At 42.2% G+C, this 21,791-nt stretch overlaps 1 protein-coding gene across 1 annotated transcript in view; it reads left to right on the forward strand.

Annotated features, from left to right (window-relative positions):
- Positions 1-19,264, forward strand: part of LOC122494783 (zinc finger protein 577-like) — a 20,881-nt gene extending 1,617 nt beyond the window's left edge. The window contains 5 exon segments of the mRNA XM_043600231.1: positions 8,240-8,441; positions 11,030-11,156; positions 11,427-11,522; positions 17,493-17,822; positions 17,825-19,264. Coding sequence (XP_043456166.1) covers positions 8,427-8,441; positions 11,030-11,156; positions 11,427-11,522; positions 17,493-17,822; positions 17,825-18,825 — 1,569 coding nt within the window. The 5' untranslated portion in view covers positions 8,240-8,426 and the 3' untranslated portion in view covers positions 18,826-19,264.
- The last annotated feature ends 2,527 nt before the right edge of the window (positions 19,265-21,791 follow it).

Consider the following 21,791-nt stretch of genomic DNA (forward strand, 5'->3'; position numbering starts at 1 on the left):
TGGACTGTGGAATAAGAAGAACCTGCTTCTGCCTCTGACTTGGGTAGGTTAATGTCTGAGTCAGTTTCTTCATTTGTGAAAAAGCTATCGTAATTCCTAGTTCGTAGCGTCATTATGAAAATTAAATTAGCAGATGTTCTTTAAATACAAAGTGTAGTGCCTGGCACCTAGTCTAGTCTGAATAAATGGTAGCCATGATTTATCAAGCTTTATTCCTCTTTCTCAAAGATCCCCCCCACCATTCTCAAAGATCCTTCCCCCCAGCTTTAGTGAGATATAATTGACATATAACATTCTGTAAGTTTAAGGTGTACAACTGTGTTGATTTAATATACTTATGTATTGCAAAATAATTATTACCTTAGGTTAGCTAACACCTGCATCATGTCACATAATTACTATTTCTTTAAAAAAAAATTTTTTGGGGGGGCACCTGGGTGGCTCAGTCGGTTGAGCGGCTGACTTCGGCTCAGGTCACGATCTCGCAGTCCGTGAGTTCCAGCCCCGCGTCAGGCTCTGTGCTGACCGCTCATAGCCTGGAGCCTGTTTCAGATTCTGTGTCTCCCTCTCTCTGACCCTCCCCCGTTCATGCTCTGTCTCTCTCTGTCTCAAAAATGAATAAACGTTAAAAAAAATTTTTTTTTTTAATTTTTTTTAATGTTTATTCATTTTTGAGAGACAGAGAGAGACAGAGTATGAGTAGGGAAGGGGCAGCGAGAGAGGGAGACACAGAATCTGAAGCAGACTCCAGGCTATGAGCGGTCAGCACAGAGCCCGACACGGGGCTCGAACTCACAAACTGTGAGATCGTGACCTGAGCCGAAGTCGGACGCTCAACCGACTGAGCCACCCAGGTGCCCCCGTAATTACTATTTCTTTTATGTGGTGAAAACATTTAAGATCTACTTGCTTAGATCTTAAAGCTTTCAGTTCTATGGTACAGTGTTGACTGTAATCACTATGCTGTATATTAAAGCTCTTCGAATCACTTTATAAAATTATTTTCATTTACATTTTTCCTCTCTCTAATATTTGCTTTATAGATGGCTAGATTTCCCAGTGTCTTATATTCCTGGGAGAAACCATACTTCTCCATAATGATTTGTTCTTTTAATATGTGGTTGGGTTTTATTTGCTAATATTTTACTTAGTATTTTTGCGTCTAGAAATAAAAAGATGTCTCGGATTTGCTTTAGAATAATCCAGTAGTAGAGGGAGATGAGTGATGGTGTAGATACACAAAATTAGGTTTGCGTTGCTAACTATTGAAGACACAATGGATGTGAGGAATTTGATTATACTGTTCTTTCCTCTTTCTTTGTGCATGGGGTTTAATTATACTGTTTCTTCTTCTTTGATTTGGAATTTTTCATAATAAAATTTAAAAATATTTGCTTCTACATTTATAAGTGAAACTGAGCTGTACTTTTCTTTAAGAGTATTTTTCAAGGGGCGCCTGGGTGGCGCAGTCGGTTAAGCGTCCGACTTCAGCCAGGTCACAATCTCGCGGTCCGTGAGTTCGAGCCCCGCGTCGGGCTCTGGGCTGATGGCTCAGAGCCTGGAGCCTGTTTCTGATTCTGTGTCTCCCTCTCTCTCTGCCCCTCCCCCGTTCATGCTCTGTCTCTCTCTGTCCCAAAAATAAATAAACGTTGAAAAAAAAATTTGAAAAAAAAGTATTTTTCAAGTAGGGGCGTCTGGGTGAGTCAGTCCAGCTTTTGATTTCGGCTCAGGTCATGATCTTTCAGTTCGTGGGTTGGAGCCCTGCATGGGGCCCACTGGTGTCAGCACTGAGCCTGCTTCAGATCCTCTGTCCCCGTCTCTCTCTGCCCCTCCCGCCCCAAATAAATAAACATTAAAAAAAAATTAAGTGGCGCCTAGGTGGGCCAGTTGGTTAAGCATCCTACTTTTTTTTTTTTTTTAATTTTAATATTTATTTTTGAGAGAGAGACAGACAGCATGAGCGGGGGGAGGGGCAGAGAGTGGGAGGCACAGAAATCTGAAGCAGGCTCCAGGCTCTGAGCTGTCAGCACAGAGCCCGATGCAGGGCTCAAACTCACGAATTGCGAGATCGTGACCTGAGCTGAAGTTGGAGGCTCAACTGACTGAGTCACCCAGGTGCTCCAGTGTCTGACTTTTGATTTCAGCTCAGGTCATGATCTCATGGTTCGTGGGTTCCAGCCCCACGTTGGGCTCTGTGCTGATGGCCTGGAGCCTGCTTGAGATTCTCTATTTGCTCTCTCCTTTCTCTCTCCCTCTCTCTCAAAAATAAATTAATTAAACATTAAAAAATTATTTTAAAGTATTTTTCAAGGGACACCTGGGTGGCTCAGTCAGTTAAGCATCCAGCTCTTGGTTTTGGCTCAGGTCATGATCTCACGGTTTGTGAGTCTGAGCCCCGCATTGGGCTCCATGCTGGCAGTGTGGAGCCTGCTTGGGATTCTCTCTCGCCCCCTCTCTCTGCCCCTCCCCTGCTCATGGTTTTTCTGTCCCTCTCTCAGAAATAAATAAATAAATTAAAAATTTTTAAGCATTTTTCAAGTATAAATGAAAAATGAAAAAATAAGCTATTATAACAACCTAGGAGTGCCAACTCATCCTAATCCCCTTCTTCTCTAGAGGTATTCTTATCCTAAAAACATTATATTAAATTTGCCTGGTTGTTAACTTTATGCAGATGGAATCATAGGTTACCTGTCCTTTTGTATCTGCCTTCTTTTGCCCAGTATTTTGTTGTGAAATTCATCTAAATTGTTGCATATAGCAGTAGTTCATTTCTTTTCATTGCTGTGTAGTATTCTTTGGTGTGATTATATTATGTATCCATTCTGCTATTAACAGACATTTAGGTTGTTACTGACTTGTGTCTATTATGAGTAGTGCTGACATGAACATTTTTGTACTTTTTGGTGCATAAAAGCTGTACTGGGTATACAATTAGTAGAATTCCTGAATGTAGGGTGTACTAGATACAAGGAGAAATGACAAATGCCCAGTGATAATGGGAGTTCTCAGCACACCTCTCTCAGTAACATAGAACAAGGAGAGAAAAAGCTAGAAGGCTATAGTTTAACAGTGGTCAGCAAACTTTCTGTAAAGGGCAGCGAGAGTAAATATTTTAGGCTCTGCGGGCCAGATGGTCCATCTGCACCTGCTTAGCTCTGCCATTGTAAGATGAAAGTAGCCATAGAAAATACATAAACAAATGGGTATGGCCGAGGTCTGGAAAAACATTATTTACAAAAACAGGTCACCAGCCTACGATAGTGCTAACCCTGAACCGTTAGAATAACATGATTAACAAACTTGATTGATGTGAAACACTCCACCCGACAATTTTCCTAGATGCACATAGAACATTTATAAAAAGTTTGCATGTGGTAGGCCATAAAGCCAGTCTAAACAAATTTCAAAGGATTGAAATCATTTGGAAGATTTTCTCTACTACAGTGTACTGAAGCTTAGAAAGCAATACCAAAATGATATCTAGAAAAATCTCCATTTTGGGGCGCCTGGGTGGCTCATTCGGTTAACATCCTACCCTTGATTTTGGCTTAGGCCGTGATCTCACAGTTCGTGAGTTCAAGTCCCACATCAGTCTCTGCACTCTTAGCACCAAGCCTGTTTGGGATTCTTTCTCTCTCCCTCTCTGTCCCTGCCCTACTCATGCTTGTGCTCTGTCTTAAAATAAACATTTTTTAAAAAGAAGGAAGAATGAAAATCAGTGTATAAGCAAGCATCTATGTAGTTCTCTCTTTTTCTAAAAAAATCTAATGATTAGTATTTTATTTATTTACTTTAATATTTATTTATAAAAAATTTTTTTAAACATTATTTATTTTTGAGAGACAGAGAGAGACAGAGCATGAGCAGGGGAGGGGCAGAGAGAGAGGGAGACACAGAATCCGGAGCAGGCTCCAGGCTCCGAGCTGTCAGCACAGACCCTGATGCGGGGCTCAAACTCACAAACCTCGAGTTCATGACCTGAGCCGAGGTCGGACGCTTAACCGACTGAGCCACCCAGGCACCCCTAATATTTATTTATCTTTGAGAGAGAGAGAGAGGGAGAAAGAGAGAGAGAGAGAGAGACATAGAGTGAGCAGGGAAGACACAGAATCTGAAGCAGGCTCCAGGCTCCAAGCTGTCAGCACAGAGCCCGACATGGGGCCCAAACCCATGAACCACGAGATCATGACCCAAGCTGAAGTCAGATGCTCAACCAACTGAGCCACCCAGGCGCCCCGTAGTGATTAGTATTTTAAAGTGCTGGCTTCATACAATTAGTACAGAAACTTCTCCTACTTTACTGTGATCTGTGAGAGTTTATATAATACCAGAATCATCTGTATTGTAAACTTTAGGTAGAAGTCATCAGACCCTGATGACTTTTTTCTTTTTAGCTTTTTTTCATGGAGATTCAGAGTAGAGAGAACAGTACAATTCATGCCCATCACTAAGCTTCCACAATTATCAACTCATGGCCAGTCAGGTTCATCATGCCTCTGCCACTTCTCGTTTTTCTCTGGAGAATGTCATAGCACATCCAAGGCCTGTTGTCCTTAAACTTGTAAATATTCTCTTGTGCATCTCTAACTGGTAAGGTCATTTAAAAAATTCATAACCAGTAGGCCATTTTCAAATGTATCAAAATGAATAATTCTTTTATTTGATCCAAGACCCAGTGCATATTCATATTCAGATTTTTTCTGATATTGGCAATGTTGCCCTTAACATTGGATTGTTTGAGTTATGACCCAAATAATGTGCATTACATTTCCTTCTTATACCCCTTAGGTCTCTGTTACTCTTTAACAGCCCCTCTTCTGTTTCCTTTTTTCCTCCTCTTATGTGTCAACATGTTGCATTAAGTATATGGCACCATTAATGAAAGATTCTTGCCAAAAGAGTCATCAGACCTCATAAGTCCAACTACCCAGTTTATAAGAAAAGTTTAAGGGAGGTGGGGAAGAACAAGTTAAACTATAGAATGATGAAGCACTCAGCCAAATCCTGAAGCTAGGGTATCTTATGGGCCAGGGTACTTGTTTTCTTCTGTCCTCCCTTCATTCCTTCTCAAAGCCTATGGGTGTCGATTTACAATGACTTGCAACATCTTTAGTTTTATTTCAAGTGGAGATTTTTTTTTTATTTAAAAATATTTAATAAAAAAAAAATCCTGTGGTATTGCAGGGAAGAAAAAAGACGTGAATTCCATTTTCCCAATCTACAGAGCCAGCTATAACAGTTATTCACATTGTTATATTTATTTTTGTGTGTATAAACACACACACACACACACACACACACACACACACACACACACACAGATATAGATGTATTGCTTTACTTTGGCAGAAATACAGTATCATATTATATACGTAATGAGTAGAAATGTGCTTTGTTCATTGAGCTGTATAGCATGGACATTTTTTATTTCCGGAAATATGTATTAACATATTAAATAATCACATAATATTCCATTAGGTAGAATATAATTATTCATTCAATTAATCCTCTATCAGTGGACCTAAACAGTATCTCAGGGGTTTCTACACACCCCCTCTCCTCAAGTTCAGTAATTTGCTGGAACAGCTCACAGAACTCAGTAAAGTAACTACTTTACTTACTATCACCAGTTTATTATAAGAGATACAAAGAAACAGCCAGGTGAAGAGGTACATAGGGTAGTGTCCAGAAGGGTCCTGAGCACAGGAGCTTGTGTCCCTGTGTGGTTGGGGTACACCACCCTCTTGGCACCTCGAAGTGTTCACCAACTCAGAAGCTCTCCAAACCCTGTAATGTAGGAGATTTTGTGGATTAAATAGGCCTGATTGATTAAATCACTGACCAAGCTCAATCTCCAGCCCTTCTCTGCTTCCCAGAGGTTCCAGAGGTGAGGCTGAAAGTTCCAACCCTCTAATCATGCCTTGGTCTTTTTGGGGACCAACTCCCATCCTGAGGCTATTTGGGGACCCCCAGCCACCCATAAATCATTGGCATATAAAAGCTACTGTTGTCTCTCCAGAGAGTCCAGAGATTTTAGGAGCTCTGTGCCAGGAATCTGGGACAAATACCAAATATCTATTTCCCATTGTACCATGAATCTAAGGAAGTAGCCACTCCATTCCTAGGTTTGTAACAAAAAGAATACTGTATCTTATGAACTGCTTTTTAAATATCAATTTAGGCTTTTCTCCTGTAACCTGTTAATTTATTTTAGTGGCTACTAAAATAAAGGACTATAAAATAAAGAGGTTGGCTGCCAACCTGACATCTATGCCCCTTAAAAAAAAAAAATCCCTATTTTATTTAGACAGCTATCCATCTGGGAACTTGACCTTAACATTCAGTTCAGCAGGAAATGCAGATTAGCCCTACCAGTCAGGGTACGTCCATTGCCATCCTCAGTTTCATTGCTGTGTTCCAGGCATGAACATTTTATGCAGCTCTGATCTGTTAAATGTGAGGGAAAGTCTGCCAAGGAGCTTCTTGGAAACAGTTGGGTCCTTGATCTCCATTCTTAGAGATCTCAGTTGTAAACTCATTCCTATCTAACTCCCTAGTTGCTGCCTTGTAGGGTGAAAGCAGTATTCAAATTGACTTCATGGTGTTGGTGTCCTCGGTGTGGGTTTCCAGTTTCCAGCATGACTCCAGGGCTTGGCCCGTGGGGAGACTGATCTCTGATCTGCTGCTACTGAGGCAAGAATGAGGCTGCATTTGCTTTCCTGATTATGTGGAAGGAGCTGGCTGGGGGTGCACAACAGATATTACAAGAGACAGTTGCAGGGGCTCTGTTTTTGTAACTGTGACCATATAGCCACTCCACAGTGTGATGTGCCAAGGGAGTAAAGTTCATAAAGTGCATGAGAAAGAGAGAGAGAGGAAAAAAACTGTATCTTGAGGCTATTGGGAAAGGGATATGTCATAAAGGAGAGAGGCAGATGTGGATTCAGATCCCACGTTGCTACTTAGGAAGGATGTTAACCTGGACAACACACTTCACCTGACCAAGCCTCAGCTTACTTGCGCTTAAAATGGAGACAATGCTGGGGCGCCTGGGTGGCTCAGTCGGTTAAGCGTCCGACTTTGGCTCAGGTCATGATCTCGCGGTTGGTGAGTTCAAGCCCCGCGTCGGGCCCTGTGCTGACAGCTTGGAGCCTGGAGCCTGTTTCGGATTCTGTGTCTCCCTCTCTCTGACCCTCCCCTGTTCATGCTCTGTCTCTCTCTGTCTCAAAAATAAATAGGGGCGCCTGGGTGGCGCAGTCGGTTAAGCGTCCGACTTCAGCCAGGTCACGATCTCGCGGTTCGTGAGTTCGAGCCCCGCGTCGGGCTCTGGGCTGATGGCTCAGAGCCTGGAGCCTGTTTCCGATTCTGTGTCTCCCTCTCTCTCTGCCCCTCCCCCGTTCATGCTCTGTCTCTCTCTGTCCCAAAAATAAATAAACATTGAAAAAAAAAATTAAAAATAAATAAATAAATAAATAAATAAACGTTAGGGGCACCTGGGTGGCTCAGTCGGTTAAGCGGCCGACTTCGGCTCAGGTCATGATCTCACGGTCCGTGAGTTCGAGCCCCGCGTCGGGCTCTGTGCTGACAGCTCAGAGCCTGGAGCCTGTTTCAGATTCTGTGTCTCCCTCTCTCTGACCCTCCCCTGTTCATGCTCTGTCTCTCCCTGCCTCAAAAATAAATAAAAACGTTAAAAAAATAAAAAAATAAAATAAATAAATAAATAAACGTTAAAAAAAATTAAAAAAAATGGAGATAATGCTTACCTTATAGAGTAGTACTGAGGATTAAATAAGACAATGGTCATGATTTGTATAGTACCTTGGTCTTCAAATGGGATAATTGCTCCAGTGCAATAAACAAAAATTTTAGGGATGTGTAGGCACAGGTGGGTTTAAGGCAGTTTCCAAAGCCACCACTTATATACCTTATCTTTCCTAAAATTGATCTGTGTGAGAAATTGACAGCAGGCAAGACCATGAGCCGTGTTCTTCTCCCATTTCTTTCATATCCATTCTTGTCCAACTTTGCCTGCCCCCCCCCCCCCCCGAACAAAAAGGCATTCCTCTCACCCATTCTGTATCTCCCCATGGAGCCTGGCCTCATGATGTAAAAGCTTCCTGGGTATTAAAGAGACAGAGGAAATGTTGGGGACTGTTGTTAGAATCCACACAGCCGTAGAGAGCTGTGGTTCCAGGTGAATGTCCTCTTGCCATTGAATTTGCTCTTGAATCCACAGGTTCTAGTCCAGGGGAACAAGGCATTATTGGTCCTAGAAGAAGGAGGAGGTTCCAGGCCTGGGAGATCATCATTTCTGGCAGCAGCCTGACCTGAGATACCTTGACCGTATCTTCTGGGCAGGCCCAGAGCAGACAGAAGACAGAGCATATCCTGGAGTTTCTAGCCCTTTTTAAGAACAGGAGAAAATGACCAAGGCCCAGGTGAGGTTTGTTGTACCTTTCTGTCCTTTGTTTCCCAGTGGATTTGTGGAAGCTTCTAACAGACAGTCTGATAAAATGAGACAGTATATGTTGATAAAAGTCAGGATCTGTTGGAAAATAAGTTTGGGTTATAATCTTCAAATCTGGGCAAATTAGGAAGCAAGGGATATATATAGGTCCTAGGGTCCATACAAAGTCCTTAAGGATGGGAGCTAAATGGCTGTATAAGGCCTTGTGGGCTGCCTTAGCTTTGAATTTGTGTCTCCTCCTCTTGGCAGCTGTGGTACTAAGAAAAACACGAAATATTACACGATTTGCAGTGTCCGTGAGGGGAAAGCAAACCATTTCTTCAGGGAAAGTAATCTCATTGCTCAGAGTCTAAGAAATTTCTTTCCCTAGCTCTCCAGAGAGATTTTGTGGTAGACAGTGTCCTCGATATCAACCATGTAATAAAGGCATAGGATGCTTCCTTTGGCTTTTTCTCATCGTGTTCCTCAGAGTAAGCTCAGGGGGTAATGCCAGAGCAGAACTGGATTGGACAGAATTCTTCAAAAGCAGCGTACCTTGACAATAGAACCTTCCAGCAGTCCACACTTTACCCAGGAATAAAGCCTGGATTATTTAATAGAATGAATGGGCTGCTTGACCTTTGAGCCATTCTCCATGAAGAATTCTGCATTTGGCGGAAGACAGCTAAAAGTTCCATTCTTTCATAACAGCTTGGAATACAGATAGTGACAATGCTCCCTGTACACCTTTTCTAGGGAGAGAAAAAGAGAGAGAGGATGCACCTGCACACATGTTATGTGTGAGAGGAGCAGAGAGAGAAGGGGAGACAGGATCCAAAGCGGGCTTTGTGCTGATAGCACGGCCCCTCCTTTATACCTTCTTTTTTAACTTTTTAAATTTTTTAATGTTTATTTAATTTTGAGAGAGAGAGAGAGTAGGGGAGGGGCAGAGAGCTAGAGAGACACAGAATCCAAAGCAGGCTCCAGGCTCTGAGCTGTCAGCACAGAGCCTGATACAAGGCTCGAACCCACAGACTGTGAGATCATGACCTGAGCCGAAATCGGACACTTAAGCAACTGAGCCACCCAGGCGCCCCTATACCTTCTTAACCACAGGTTCAGAAAAAGAAGTCAGAGTCAACTATTCTTAGTTTGGCCTTTGTATTTTTATTTTATTTATTTTAATTTTTTTAATGTTTACTTATTTTTGAGAGAGAGAGAGAGACAGACAGAGCACGAGTAGGGGAGGAGCTGAGAGAGAGAGGGAGACTTAGAATCTGAAGCAGGCTCCAGGCTCTGAGGTGTCAGCAAAGAGCCCGACACGGGGCTCGAACTCATGAACCGTGAGATCATGACCTGAGCCAAAGTCAGATGCTTAACTGACTGAGCCACCCAGGTGCCCCTGGCCTTTGTATTTTTAAATACTTAATGGTGCATGGCTATATTTAAATGTGAAAAAGTCAAGCAAAAAGAAGTATTTGCACTAAAAGAGAAGATCTGCTTTTACCTTTTCCTGCCCAACCCCCAAACCAAGGAGTAACAGATGTTAATAGTTTGGGTCTCTGACTAATCTCTGTATAATTGACATGTGGTAGAATATATTTATACACATTTCTATATGCATACGTATGTGTATATGTTAAGATTTTTTAGGGGCGCCTGGGTGGCTCAGTCAGTTAAGCATCCGACTCAGCTCAGGTCATGATTTCATGGTTTGTGAGTTTGAGCCCTGCATCCGGCCTGCTGCTGTCAGCTCAGAGCCCACTTCAGATCTTTTCCCTCTCTATCTACCCCTCTCCCACTCGCAGTCTTTTTCTGTCTCTCTCAAAAATAAATAAATCAAAAAAAATCTTAAATCTATAAAGATTTTTGGTCTTTAATCTATAAAGATATGTCTGGAATACATATATACTAGTTGGGGACTTGATTTTTTTTTTTTTTCATGTAAGAGAATACCTTAAAGATCATTGATACCAATGTTTATATCTACCAAATTGATTTTAACATTTGCATGGTATATTACAGCATGGAGGTGCTGTAATACATTCTTGCCTGCTTTTGATGGGTGTTTAGATGATGGATAGTTTTTCACTTATAAACAAAGAATGCACATTTCCTTCACATTGTTTTGTCTCTGAAAATATTTTTTTTCGAATATTATTTTGATACTCTTTTAGCCTACAAAGAACTAATTAGTAGAATTCCATGGTGCTGTTGTCTGAATGTTTGTGTTCCCACAAAATTTATATGTTGAAATCTTGCCCCCCAGGGATGATGGTGTTAGGCGGTGGGGGCCTTTGGACCAGCAGGTGGGCCCTCAACAGAATACAACCATGCTGGCTCCTTGATCTGGGACCTCCTACCTTCCCCAACTGTGAGAAATAAATTTCTGTTTTTATAAGCTACCCAGTCTGTGTTCTTTTGTTATAGCAGCCTGAGACTAAGACACAGGGTCCTGTGGTATGTGAAATAGTAACCGTGCACATAATTTATCACAGGAAGTCAATCAGAACGTGTTCCTGTCCCGCTTTTCTGCATCATCTGTTCTGCCTTAGAGTGCATTGGCATTTGTTGTTACAGGCACCGTTATCATTTGAGGACGTGGCTGTGAGCTTCTCCCGGGAGGAGTGGCGGCTCCTGGTCCCCGCCCAGAAGGACCTGTACCGGGACGTGATGCTGGAGAACTACAGGAACCTGGTGTCAGTGGGTGAGGACAGCATCACAGTCAGTTGTCTTTCATTTCTCATTGAGTAGAACCCATAGTGTCTCTGAAATATCTCCTGGTTGGCACTAACATGTTGTAGGGTATAGACTTTTATTTTCCCGTTTGGCCATAGAGTGTATACGCTCTCCCTTCCCCCCGGAAAAAGATTTTACTTTACTGAAGTACAAATGATACATAAACTTTCTCCGGTTTTTGTAGGTGCCCAAGCTAAAATACTTGGTGCCAAGTCTTCAGTGATTTCCCATTTTACAGGATACCAAGCCAGAGAACCAGATTCACTCTTCCAGTTGGAGCATGGAGGACCACTGTGGGCAGTAGAGGGAGCAGCTCCGAGGCCACCCTGTCCAGGTGAGTGACTGAAAGGAAAACCAAGAAAACTAGAATTCCAGTCGGTCAGGGAAAGGTTAACACTTTGTTGTGTGGAGAACTTTTCTTATACCAGTTGGTGACGCAAATATAATCAACTCCTTTCTGTATCTTTGTTCTTTATTAGGGCTGTTCTTTGTCAGCTATTAAAGGATGAGGTTTTCCCCCAACCCCGTTTTTTGTTTTTTTTTTTCTCATTTCTAGATCTGATTACAGTCTGTCCCACCTTGGATCCATATACTTACCTGGTTCTCTCCTGCCTCAGCTTTGCACACCTTCTTCCTTATTTATTTATTTATATGTATTTATTTATAGAGGTCGCCCAGGAGTGGGGGAGGGACAGAGGGAGAGGGAAAGAGAGAATATCAAGCAGGCTCTGCACTGTCAGTGAGGGGCCCGATTCAGGGCTCGAACTCATGAACTATGAGATCATGACCTGAGCCGAAATCAAGAGTCAGATGCTTAATTGACTGAGCCCCCCAGGCGCCCCTCCCTTTCTTTTTCTGCAGCGTTCCCACTTCCTCTTCTCCGCCTGCTTGCTCTCAAACAGATGGCTTTGCACTTGGCCCAGCTCTCATCTTCTGCACATCCCTGCCCCTTTTGAAAGGGCTGATATCCCTCCCTGACAACTCACGTCCCCTGAGGTCATCTGAAACCACACGTACCTTGTCTCTCAGGCTACCTCTATCTATTTCTTCACCCTCTGCTTCCCCAACTTGCAGGTTCTGTTGTTTTTTTTTTAAATCTTCTGCTTGATTCTCATATTAAAAGTTTCATTCATTGTCAAGGCCTAAGCTCCTGTTCTGAGAGAGTCCCAGGTTGGGAGAGTCCCAAATTGACCTCTTCTGCTAACGTCTAATCTGCACTGTAATGCAGGTACGTTGCCAGCCACCAGGGCAGCTGCCCTTTGACGTCCTACTCCCCATATGCGAAACCAGAGTCCTCCTTTCTCCCAGATGATGTCTTCGCCATCAGAGAGCGTATTCATATATACTGACGAGCTAAGCTTTCTGTAGTCTGACAGTTATTTCCAAGTGGACACCTGCCCTTCTGTAGTCTGATCTGACCTCTAATTCTCTATTTTGCCTGCACCCAGGCAAATTATCCTGTGAAATCCTTTTTCCTTCTGCTTCAGTGCCGGAACCTGAGATCATTTTTCCTCCTGGTGAATCCTTTCATTCTAGTGCATTTTACTTAGTTTCTGCTGTACTGCTGTTCACACTGGTGCCTGGTCACCGTTGAGTTTTGCCTTGAGTTTTCCGTATTACTCTATTACTTTTTGGAAGGTCTTTGCTGTTTGTATTAAATTTGTTGTTTTGGGGTGCCTGGCTGGCTCAGTCAGTGGAGCATGCGACTCTTGATCTCGGGGTTGTGAGTTCGAGCCCCGCATTGAGTGTAGAGATTACTTAAAAATACAATCTTTAAAAAAGCTCTTTTTGTTGTTTTGGAAAGGCCTTTGGAAATTTCATGCACATGCTCAATTCCCACCTCAGAGTAGGCTGTGGTCATTTAGACTTGGATTGCTGAGTTGCTACACTCACCCCCACACTGGCTGTTTCCAGTTTTTGGTTTGTCCCTTTTTTTTCTTTTCTTTTGAGAGAGAGAGTATGAAGGGGAAAGGGGGGCAGAAGGAGAGGGTGAGAGAGAATCGTAAGCAGGCTCCACACCCAGCACAGAGCCTGACATGTGGCTTGATCTCATGACTGTGAGATCATGACCTGAGACAAAATCAGGAGTCAGACACTTAACCGACTGAGCTACCCAGGCACCCCCAGTTAGTCCCTTTTCATGGTATGGCTGCATTCCTTTGTGGGCAGGGGGCATTAAAGCAGTGAAACTTAATGAGAAAACGTGAAAGTGAGAATTGGTTAAAAAAAAAAAAAAAAAAAGGCCCACATATATTTAGAAGTTGAGAAGATAAGAACCCAGCCAGGTAGAGTGAGAAGTATCAGGGCTCTGGGAGGAGGAGGGTCAGAAGATGTCCCAGAAATAAGCCACAAACTTATTCCGGGGAGGCAGAAGTGATATAGTTTATTGAATGCCACAGATACCACAATGTCCAGTGAACTAACGGCTGGCATCTATGCATTTGATTGTGTTGCATTTTTACGTCCAGATACTGCCTTCTTTTTATCTCCCCAAAGTTCCAGTGCACACTTGGAACTCCATCTTCCCTAACGTCTCTGTACTCTATCTAAACTGCACTGACTCAGTCATGATCGACAGGTGTTATTGTATTGCTTCGCTGGTTAGGATGAGGCTTCCTTTTCCATACAGAGAAAGGGTCTCTATCTCACTCTTCCTTACTGCGTACAGACTGCATAATCATTCACGTGCATCTGTTCATCACATCTTGAAAACAGGTCTTGCTTCGGTTTTTTGTTTGTTTGTTTTGTTTTTAAATCAGGGATCTGCGTAAACTGTGTGGGAAGTTTTTCAAACCACAGACTTTGTCTCTTAAGATTTATCTTCTGATCTACTAGGTATGGGGAGGGTCCTGAGCAAATGAGGTTGGAAATGCTCGCTAGGCCAGCTGTGCTCTGATCCCTGTAGTAGAACTGCCACCCAAATACAGCTCCAAAAGGTTCAAATGTAATGAAGGACAGAAATACCTTCCAAGTGTCCAAAGTCCTCAGTTGCGAAGGGTTGACAGAGATGCCTGAAATTCTAAAATTGTTAGCATTTGATTATGAGGCATAGAAAGGACTGTTTTTATAAAGTTAGAGAAAATTGAGCTTTGATAAAGTGTTACAGAAAGAATGAAGTACTTTTTGGAAGCATGATAAAATAATTTCTGCAAGAAAGATGTTAGAGTTTCAAATAAAAATGATGATGGAAGGCCTGTGGGTCAGTAAAAAGATTTTGGAGATTGAAATGAGGAAGGCAATTGAGAGATGAGACTATGTGAAAGGAAATGGCTGATTACTGTGGATTTTATGTTAATAATTGGCTTAGAAAGTGTGACTTTGGTTCTGTCTGAGCTTTTCTTTGCTATTTCTAGAGAGTCTTGCTTGATAGATAGCTGGATAGTAGCATTGGAACAATAAGAAGTTAGAGCTTGGAGCTCAAGAATAAGTGGAAGATAAGGCAGGTCAATGTTTTGTTCCTGGATAGAGGATGATTCTACAGAATCTCTTAACTGGTGCCAGAGAGGAGATAGGAACAGAGATTAAGGAAGAATGTAGCATTAGTTGAAGGGAAAAAATTGGGAGATGAGTCTATCAAGTAGATTATAATGGCAAATATGGATATTACGGTATATACGGATGTGATGGTCTATACTGTGCCGTCCATTGTGCTGGCCACTGGTCACATGTGGCTACTTAAATTTATTTAACATTACGTAAAGTTACAAATTCAGTTCTCCTGTCACTCTGGTCACCCACATTCAGGTGCCCAATAGCCACACACAGCTAGTGGGTACCATATTAGAAAACACAGATATAAAACATTCCCCTTGTTGCAGAAGATTTTATTGAATAGCACAGTACACAGTTGCAGTATGATGAAACTGAGGAGAAGCTGATGTTTCCACCAGTTAGGACAGGTATACTCTTCTCTGGGGCAAGGGCGGATGGCCCAAGGACCTATTTTTAAATTCCAGGTGGGCATATATGTGTCTGGATATATTGGACTGAAGGAGGTTGTATCGTTTTTACATAGAAAGTTGAAGTATTGGCTACTCTACTACTCTAAATAGGTAATTGGTGTTATTATAAAAGTTTAGTTTTGATATGCAGGTGGAATGAGAGGGGAAAGGTTTAGTAACAAGGGATTTTGACTATTTTGCCTCAATAATCTTGGGATAAGATTCCGTAGATCCTGCATTCTGATTTTCCAATTTCAGCCCTTTCTTATGAAAACCTCCATTGTTTATATGTTTGGTCAGCATTTGTTTGATGTTTCTGGATGGGATTTTCATATTCTCTTTGCATATCACTCTCCCAAAACTCTTAAGACTTGGAATCCATGAAATTCTTGTCCAGGGCCTTCCCCTTTCTCTGTCCATTACCTCATCTGGTTCTGTGTAGTCCAAATGTTTAAGTACTGTTTATATACTCAACTTAAAATTGTTATCTGAAGTCTGGAACTTTCTCCACACTCCTAGATCTAACCGGATACTTCGTATTTGTTCTTGAATGTTTATCTCAGACCTGATGCATTCCTCAAAACGGAACGCTTGATTCCCCACACATACCAAACCTAACTCCCTGATTTTCCTCATCGTATTAAATGGCACCAGCACCCTACACAAATGCTTAAGCCACATATCGAGGAGCTATCCTCAATGATTCCCTTTTCTTCTTCTAGCACTCATTCTTGACTGAGCCTTCTCTTTTCCTCCTGTCACTCTTTCCCTTCTCTGTACTATGTCCTTGTTTTTGTACATTTCTCTAACTCCATTGTAGTCAGTCATACTGAAGCTGCTGTTTGTTACCTCTTTTGAGCGGGGGAGAGGCAGAGAGAGTCAGGGAGAGAAAGAATCCCAAGCAGGCTCCACACTCAGCACAGATCCCGGCACAGGACTCTATCTCACAACCGTAAGATCACGACCTGAGCCAATATCGAGTTGGACGCTTAACCTACTGAACCATCCAGGTTCCCCAGAAGGTGCTGTTACCTCTTGCCTGAACTCTGCTGTTACCTCTTGCCTGAACTCTGCTGTAGATTCTTGTGTATTCTTTCAATATTTTCACCTCTCCAGTTCATTCTTCATGCAACAGCCATGTGGCATTTGGAAATACCAATTCAGAATGGGTTGTATTCCTGCCAGAAAATGTTTGGTGGCTTCTGGCCATCGCTCTCATCATAAAATCCAGTTTTTTTTAACTTTTTTTTTTTTTAATGTTTATTTATTGTGTGAGAGAGAGAGAGAGAGAGCACACATGTGCATGCAAGCAGGGGAGGGGCAGAGAGAGGGGGAGATAGAATTCCAGGCGGGCTGTGTGTTGTCAAGTGCATAGCCCAATGCGGGGTCTTGAACCCATGAACCTTGAGATCACGACCTGAGCCAAAATCAAGGGTTGGATGCTTAACCAAATGAGCCACCACCCAGGCACCCCAATAGAAAATCCAGTTTCTAACAAAGTCTCCCTACATCATCTATATGGTCTCAGTTCTGCCTTCCTTTCCAAACTTACCTGTTTCTACTTCACTCAAGCCAAGGACATAGTCGAGGTGCACCAGCCTCTCTTATGTTTCTTGATCATGCCTAAGTTTTTCTGCTTCTGAGTTTTTGCATTGGTTGTTCCTTTTTGGAATGTTATTCATCGAGTTGTCTGTATAACACCGTTCATTCTTACCCTGTGATGTCACCTTAACTTCCTTGTCTCATGGATGATTATTTTATCTAAGACTAAACCTACTACTACTCTGTCACCTTCTTCACACACACTGTTTTGCACGTTCTGTAATTTTTTTATTTCTCTGGTTACTTGTTGATCCTCCCTTCCCCCCATCTTTTTCTCTGTCTGGTTACTAGAATGACAGCTCCACAGAGACAGAATATATAAGTTACCTTAATGTGACCGATATATTGTAATTCTAATATTCAAACATAGTATGGTAATATTCTAATATCATATTCTAATGTATTCCCAAACACCAGCGCATTCAGTGTTTGTTGGATGAAAGGATCCATCCCCTCCATCTTCTTTTGTTCTGTTCCAGTCACAGTGTGGTTCTGTTTTTACTTGTCTCCATTTTGCAAGGTCCTATTTGGAGAGAAGCCCAAGTTATATTTATTCATTGTAGACTATCCACTGTTGTTTCTAAAGTACGTGTTTTTCCTTTTGCTGTTTTATAGTGTTGTCTTTTTCTCACAGAGCACAGGGTACATTTCTCTTAGACTTCGATCTTAGAGCTAGCCCAAACCATGGCTTTTTTTTTTTTTTTGTAACCTTCTTTTCCCCCTAAAATTATCATGGATGTTTTCATTGTTCTTTTTCCTAGAAGAAATATGGGAGATTGACCATATGCAGTGGCACCCAGAAAACCAAAACGAGATTAAAACTTTGGAAAGATGTCAGCAAAATTATGCACTTGGAAATAATTTCAATTTATGCAAAAGTCTTGTTCCTTTAACACAAAGACACAATAAATTTGGTTCACATTGTAAAGGTTTAAAATCACATTTAGGTTTTGTTCTCCAGAATAGAAGATATGCAGGAGAAGATCCTGATGAGTTTAGTGGATATGGGAAATCCTCTGTCTACATCCAACAGGATACAACTCTTACTGGAATTAAATGCACTAAATCACAGCTTGGTGAACATCAAAAACTTACGCAGAAGAGAAACCACATGAATGCAGTGAGTGCGGTAAGGTCTTCTCCAGGAAGGCACAGCTCATTAGACATCAGAGAACTGAAAGGGGAGAAAAGCCCCATGGATGCAGTGAATGTGGGAAGACATTCATGAGGAAGATTCAGCTCACTGAACACCAGAGAATTCATACTGGAGAGAAGCCCCATGAATGTAATGAATGTGGAAAAGCGTTCTCTAGGAAGTCACAGCTTATGGTACATCAGAGAACTCACACAGGAGAGAAACCCTATGGATGCAGTGAATGTGGAAAAGCCTTCAGCAGGAAGTGCCGGCTCAATAGACACCAGCGATCTCACACTGGAGAGAAACTCTATGGATGCAGCGTGTGTGGGAAGGCCTTTTCCCAGAAGGCGTACCTCATTGCACATCAGAGACTTCACACAGGAGAGAAGCCTTACGAGTGCAGTGAATGTGGAAGAACTTTCTTTTTTAAGTCAGACCTGACCAAGCATCAGAGAATTCATACAGGAGAGAAACCTTATGAATGCAATGAGTGCGAAAAAGCCTTCAGGAGCAAGTCAAAGCTCATTCAGCATCAGCGAACTCATACTGGAGAGAGGCCGTATGCATGCAGTGAATGTGGCAAAGCCTTTGCCCACATGTCAGTCCTCATGAAACATAAGAAAACTCATGCAAGAGAGAAAACTATAAATTCACTGAAAGTGGAGAAACCTTCCTCAGGGAGTCATAGCTCTTTTTACGTGAGTAAACTTGCCCAGGAGCAAAACCAGATGAACACGGTGCCTGTGGAAATACCTTCTTCAGGAACTCAGCCCTTGTTAAACCTCAGTGAGCTCCTTGGGGGTAGAAATGTAGTGTTTGTGGAACAGCCTTTTCTAAGAAGTCAGGCCTCAGTAAGTAATCTGGAATTTGCACAGGGAATATGTCTTGCAAATGCAGTGAATGTGACCACACCTTCTGTAATAAATTATGTTTTATATGTTACAGACATTGTGTAAGAAAGAAAATCCTCTGGTACCAGGATCTATCTGATACTAGAAAAGCCTTTAGCAGAATCCTCCACACATTCTATGTGAGAGCTCATTTTGGGCAGAAATGCTATGGAGGCAGCGGTGGTGGAGGCTACGTCTGTGAGAATTCAGACTTATTAAATATCCATGAAAGCCCATTCCACAGAAATGCAGCTATTGTGGGGAACCCGTTTCCTGGAGATGATTATCTCCATTGCTATCAAAGAATTCCCACAGGACCAGAACATGAGGAAAGAATGTGATGATGTTTTCAATGATAAGTTGTACCTAATCACATGCCAGAGAAGTGTAGAAAGATATTAGAGACACTGAATACAGACAGCATTTTTAGTAAAATGTGGAAGAACTCATAGGAAAGAGAGACCCCTGAATGCAATAAAAGATGGAAATTCTATCACCAAACTAACTAATGTGTCACAATTTTATACCTTGGGAATGAATCTGGGAAAGACTTCTCTAGTAAATGAAATCTTGGGCACCAGGAATTGCGTTATGTAGCAAAAACCTATGAATATGATGAATGTGGAGATACAAGTGTATTAGTTTCTTATCGCTGCTGTAACAAATTACCATAAATTTGTTGGCTTAAAATAACAGAGATGTATTATCTTATAGTTCTGGAGGTCTCAAGTCTGAAATGCATCTCACTGGGCTCAGAGCAAGGGGTTGGCAGGACTGCATTTCTTTCGGGAGGCTCCAGGGAGAACCTGTTTTCTTTGTCCTTCCAGTTTCTAGAAGCTGCCCAAATCTGTGGCTTGCAGGTCCCTTCCACCTCAAAGCCAGCAATGGCCAGTCAACTCCTCCATCACTCTGGCACTGCCTCCTGCCTCCCTCTCCCACATTTAAGGACCTGTGTGACTACATTGGGCCCACCCAGATAATCCAGGATAACCTTCCTATTTAAAATCAGCTAATTAGCAACCTTAACTCCACCTAACTACCTTGATTCTCCCTTGCCTTGTTCTCGGACATATTCACAGGTCCTGGAGATTAAGATGTGGATATCTTTGGGGGGGCCATTATTCTGCCTATTGCAGACCACCATCTGGCACCCAGTGATTTGTGTCCATAGCACATGGAAAATATATTCGCTCTATCCCAGCACCTCCAAATGTCGCAAACTGTTAACAGCACCAACTCAAAGTCCAAAAATCCCACCCAAATCTTATCAGCTCAGAAGCTCTAAATCAAGCATTGGGTGAGGCTCTGCGTACAGATTGTCCTGAGGCACAATTCCTCTCTTGACTGTGAGCCCGTGAAACTCCAGAAACGAGTCACATGGCCCTAAAATACCCAATTGCGTCTTTTACTTCAAATGCCCTGTGCTCTCTAGTGTAACATATTTACAGGTTCTGGGGATTAGGACATGAATGTCTTTGGGAGGTCATTTTGTCTACCACAAAAACATTACATTTCAGAGAATTCACACTACAGTAAATTCCTACCTAGCCATTAAATAAATGTAGAGAAGCATGTTCTCAGAGAAGTAATTGTCTTTAGTTATCATGGTCCAAATACAGTAACTTTTTTCCCTGAAATCAAGGAATCTTACACTTGTGTCATTAGATGTGATCACCGTGGAATGCTCTTGAAATATGTAAATCAAGTGATACACTGGAGAAGAACTAAATGTTTTAAAGGAACATGAGATTTATGTGCTGCAGATGTTGCCAAATGTATGTTTGTATCTATTCTGAAATTGTATAAATTATCCCGTTCTGAGTATGGTACTCCATACCACACCTAAGTGTGAGAATTTTTCACAGCCAATTCCAACAGCCCTTTTTCTTTAACAGTAAATGTTTAATGTATATACCCTCATTAAATAATGAAAAATACAGAAATGGACTGAAATGGACTGTAATACAGAATGGAAAATAATAGAAAAATACAGGAATGGACTGCAGACATAGGATAATAGGGACATCAGGACAGCTGTCTCTCAGAGAAAGGAAACAAATGAAGGAAGCCTTACGATTGCCCTCAGCTTATAGCCTGGAGAGAGTTTCCATTCTGCAGCACAGGGAGAGGGAATCTAATCAGATCCTGGCAGTCTGTGAACTGAGACAGTTTAGAGTTCGGGGAATTCAAAGCGACTCAAGTTCATGGGGCAGATCACAGGAGAGGACAGAGCTGCACCCAGGGTGAGAGAGTTCCCCCCATAGGATTTTCAGTTGTGAGCAGCACATATATGTGCGGAAACTCCCAGGGCTGGAGAAAGAACCACTGGAAATGAACAGGCAGAACCATCCTTGGAGGTTGCACACATGGGGAATAATTTGTGTTTCCAACAGCTGGAATGGAAACCCCTCCTAACATCAGGAGAATCACAGTGGGACTTCAGAAAAATAGTGACTCTACTGGGTGATTCATGTTGGCTCTAGACTAAAGGCTGCTCTGAACCCTTCTGACAAAGTAGAAATGCAAGCGGCTACCAACGCAAAATTTAACTCCTTCCCAGACCAAAGCCCAGTAGTATTTAAAGAATAGAAAGGAATCCCATCGACCAACAATGTCAAACTCAGTGTCTGGCATCTAGTCAAAACCTACCCAGGGATGCAAATAAAAAAAACAAAACGAAAACAGGAAAACAGGACCTGTAAACGTGAAGAAAAGTCAATAGAGACCCAGAATTGGCATGGGTGACAGAATTAACAGAAAATGATGTTAAAAACAGCCATTGTAAGTGTTCTGTATGCTCAAGAAGGTGGTGTCAAGTGGATTATAAGAATTATAATTTCCTGGGGTTTCTCTCCACAGGAGCAAAGGGATAGATGAGGCCCAGTCTGGTCACTGGAGCCCCTAGCCCCAGGTTGTTCAGCCTCCCAGGAAGAGGCCAGAAGATCATTTCCATCAGTGAGGACCAGGTCCTGTGAGGAGGAGACCCAGACCCAGCTGAAGTTGGGGAGTGTAGTTTGATCTGTGTCTAGTCC

Source organism: Prionailurus bengalensis, chromosome E2, assembly GCF_016509475.1.
Source record: "Prionailurus bengalensis isolate Pbe53 chromosome E2, Fcat_Pben_1.1_paternal_pri, whole genome shotgun sequence".
NCBI classification, from domain to species: Eukaryota; Metazoa; Chordata; class Mammalia; order Carnivora; family Felidae; genus Prionailurus; species Prionailurus bengalensis.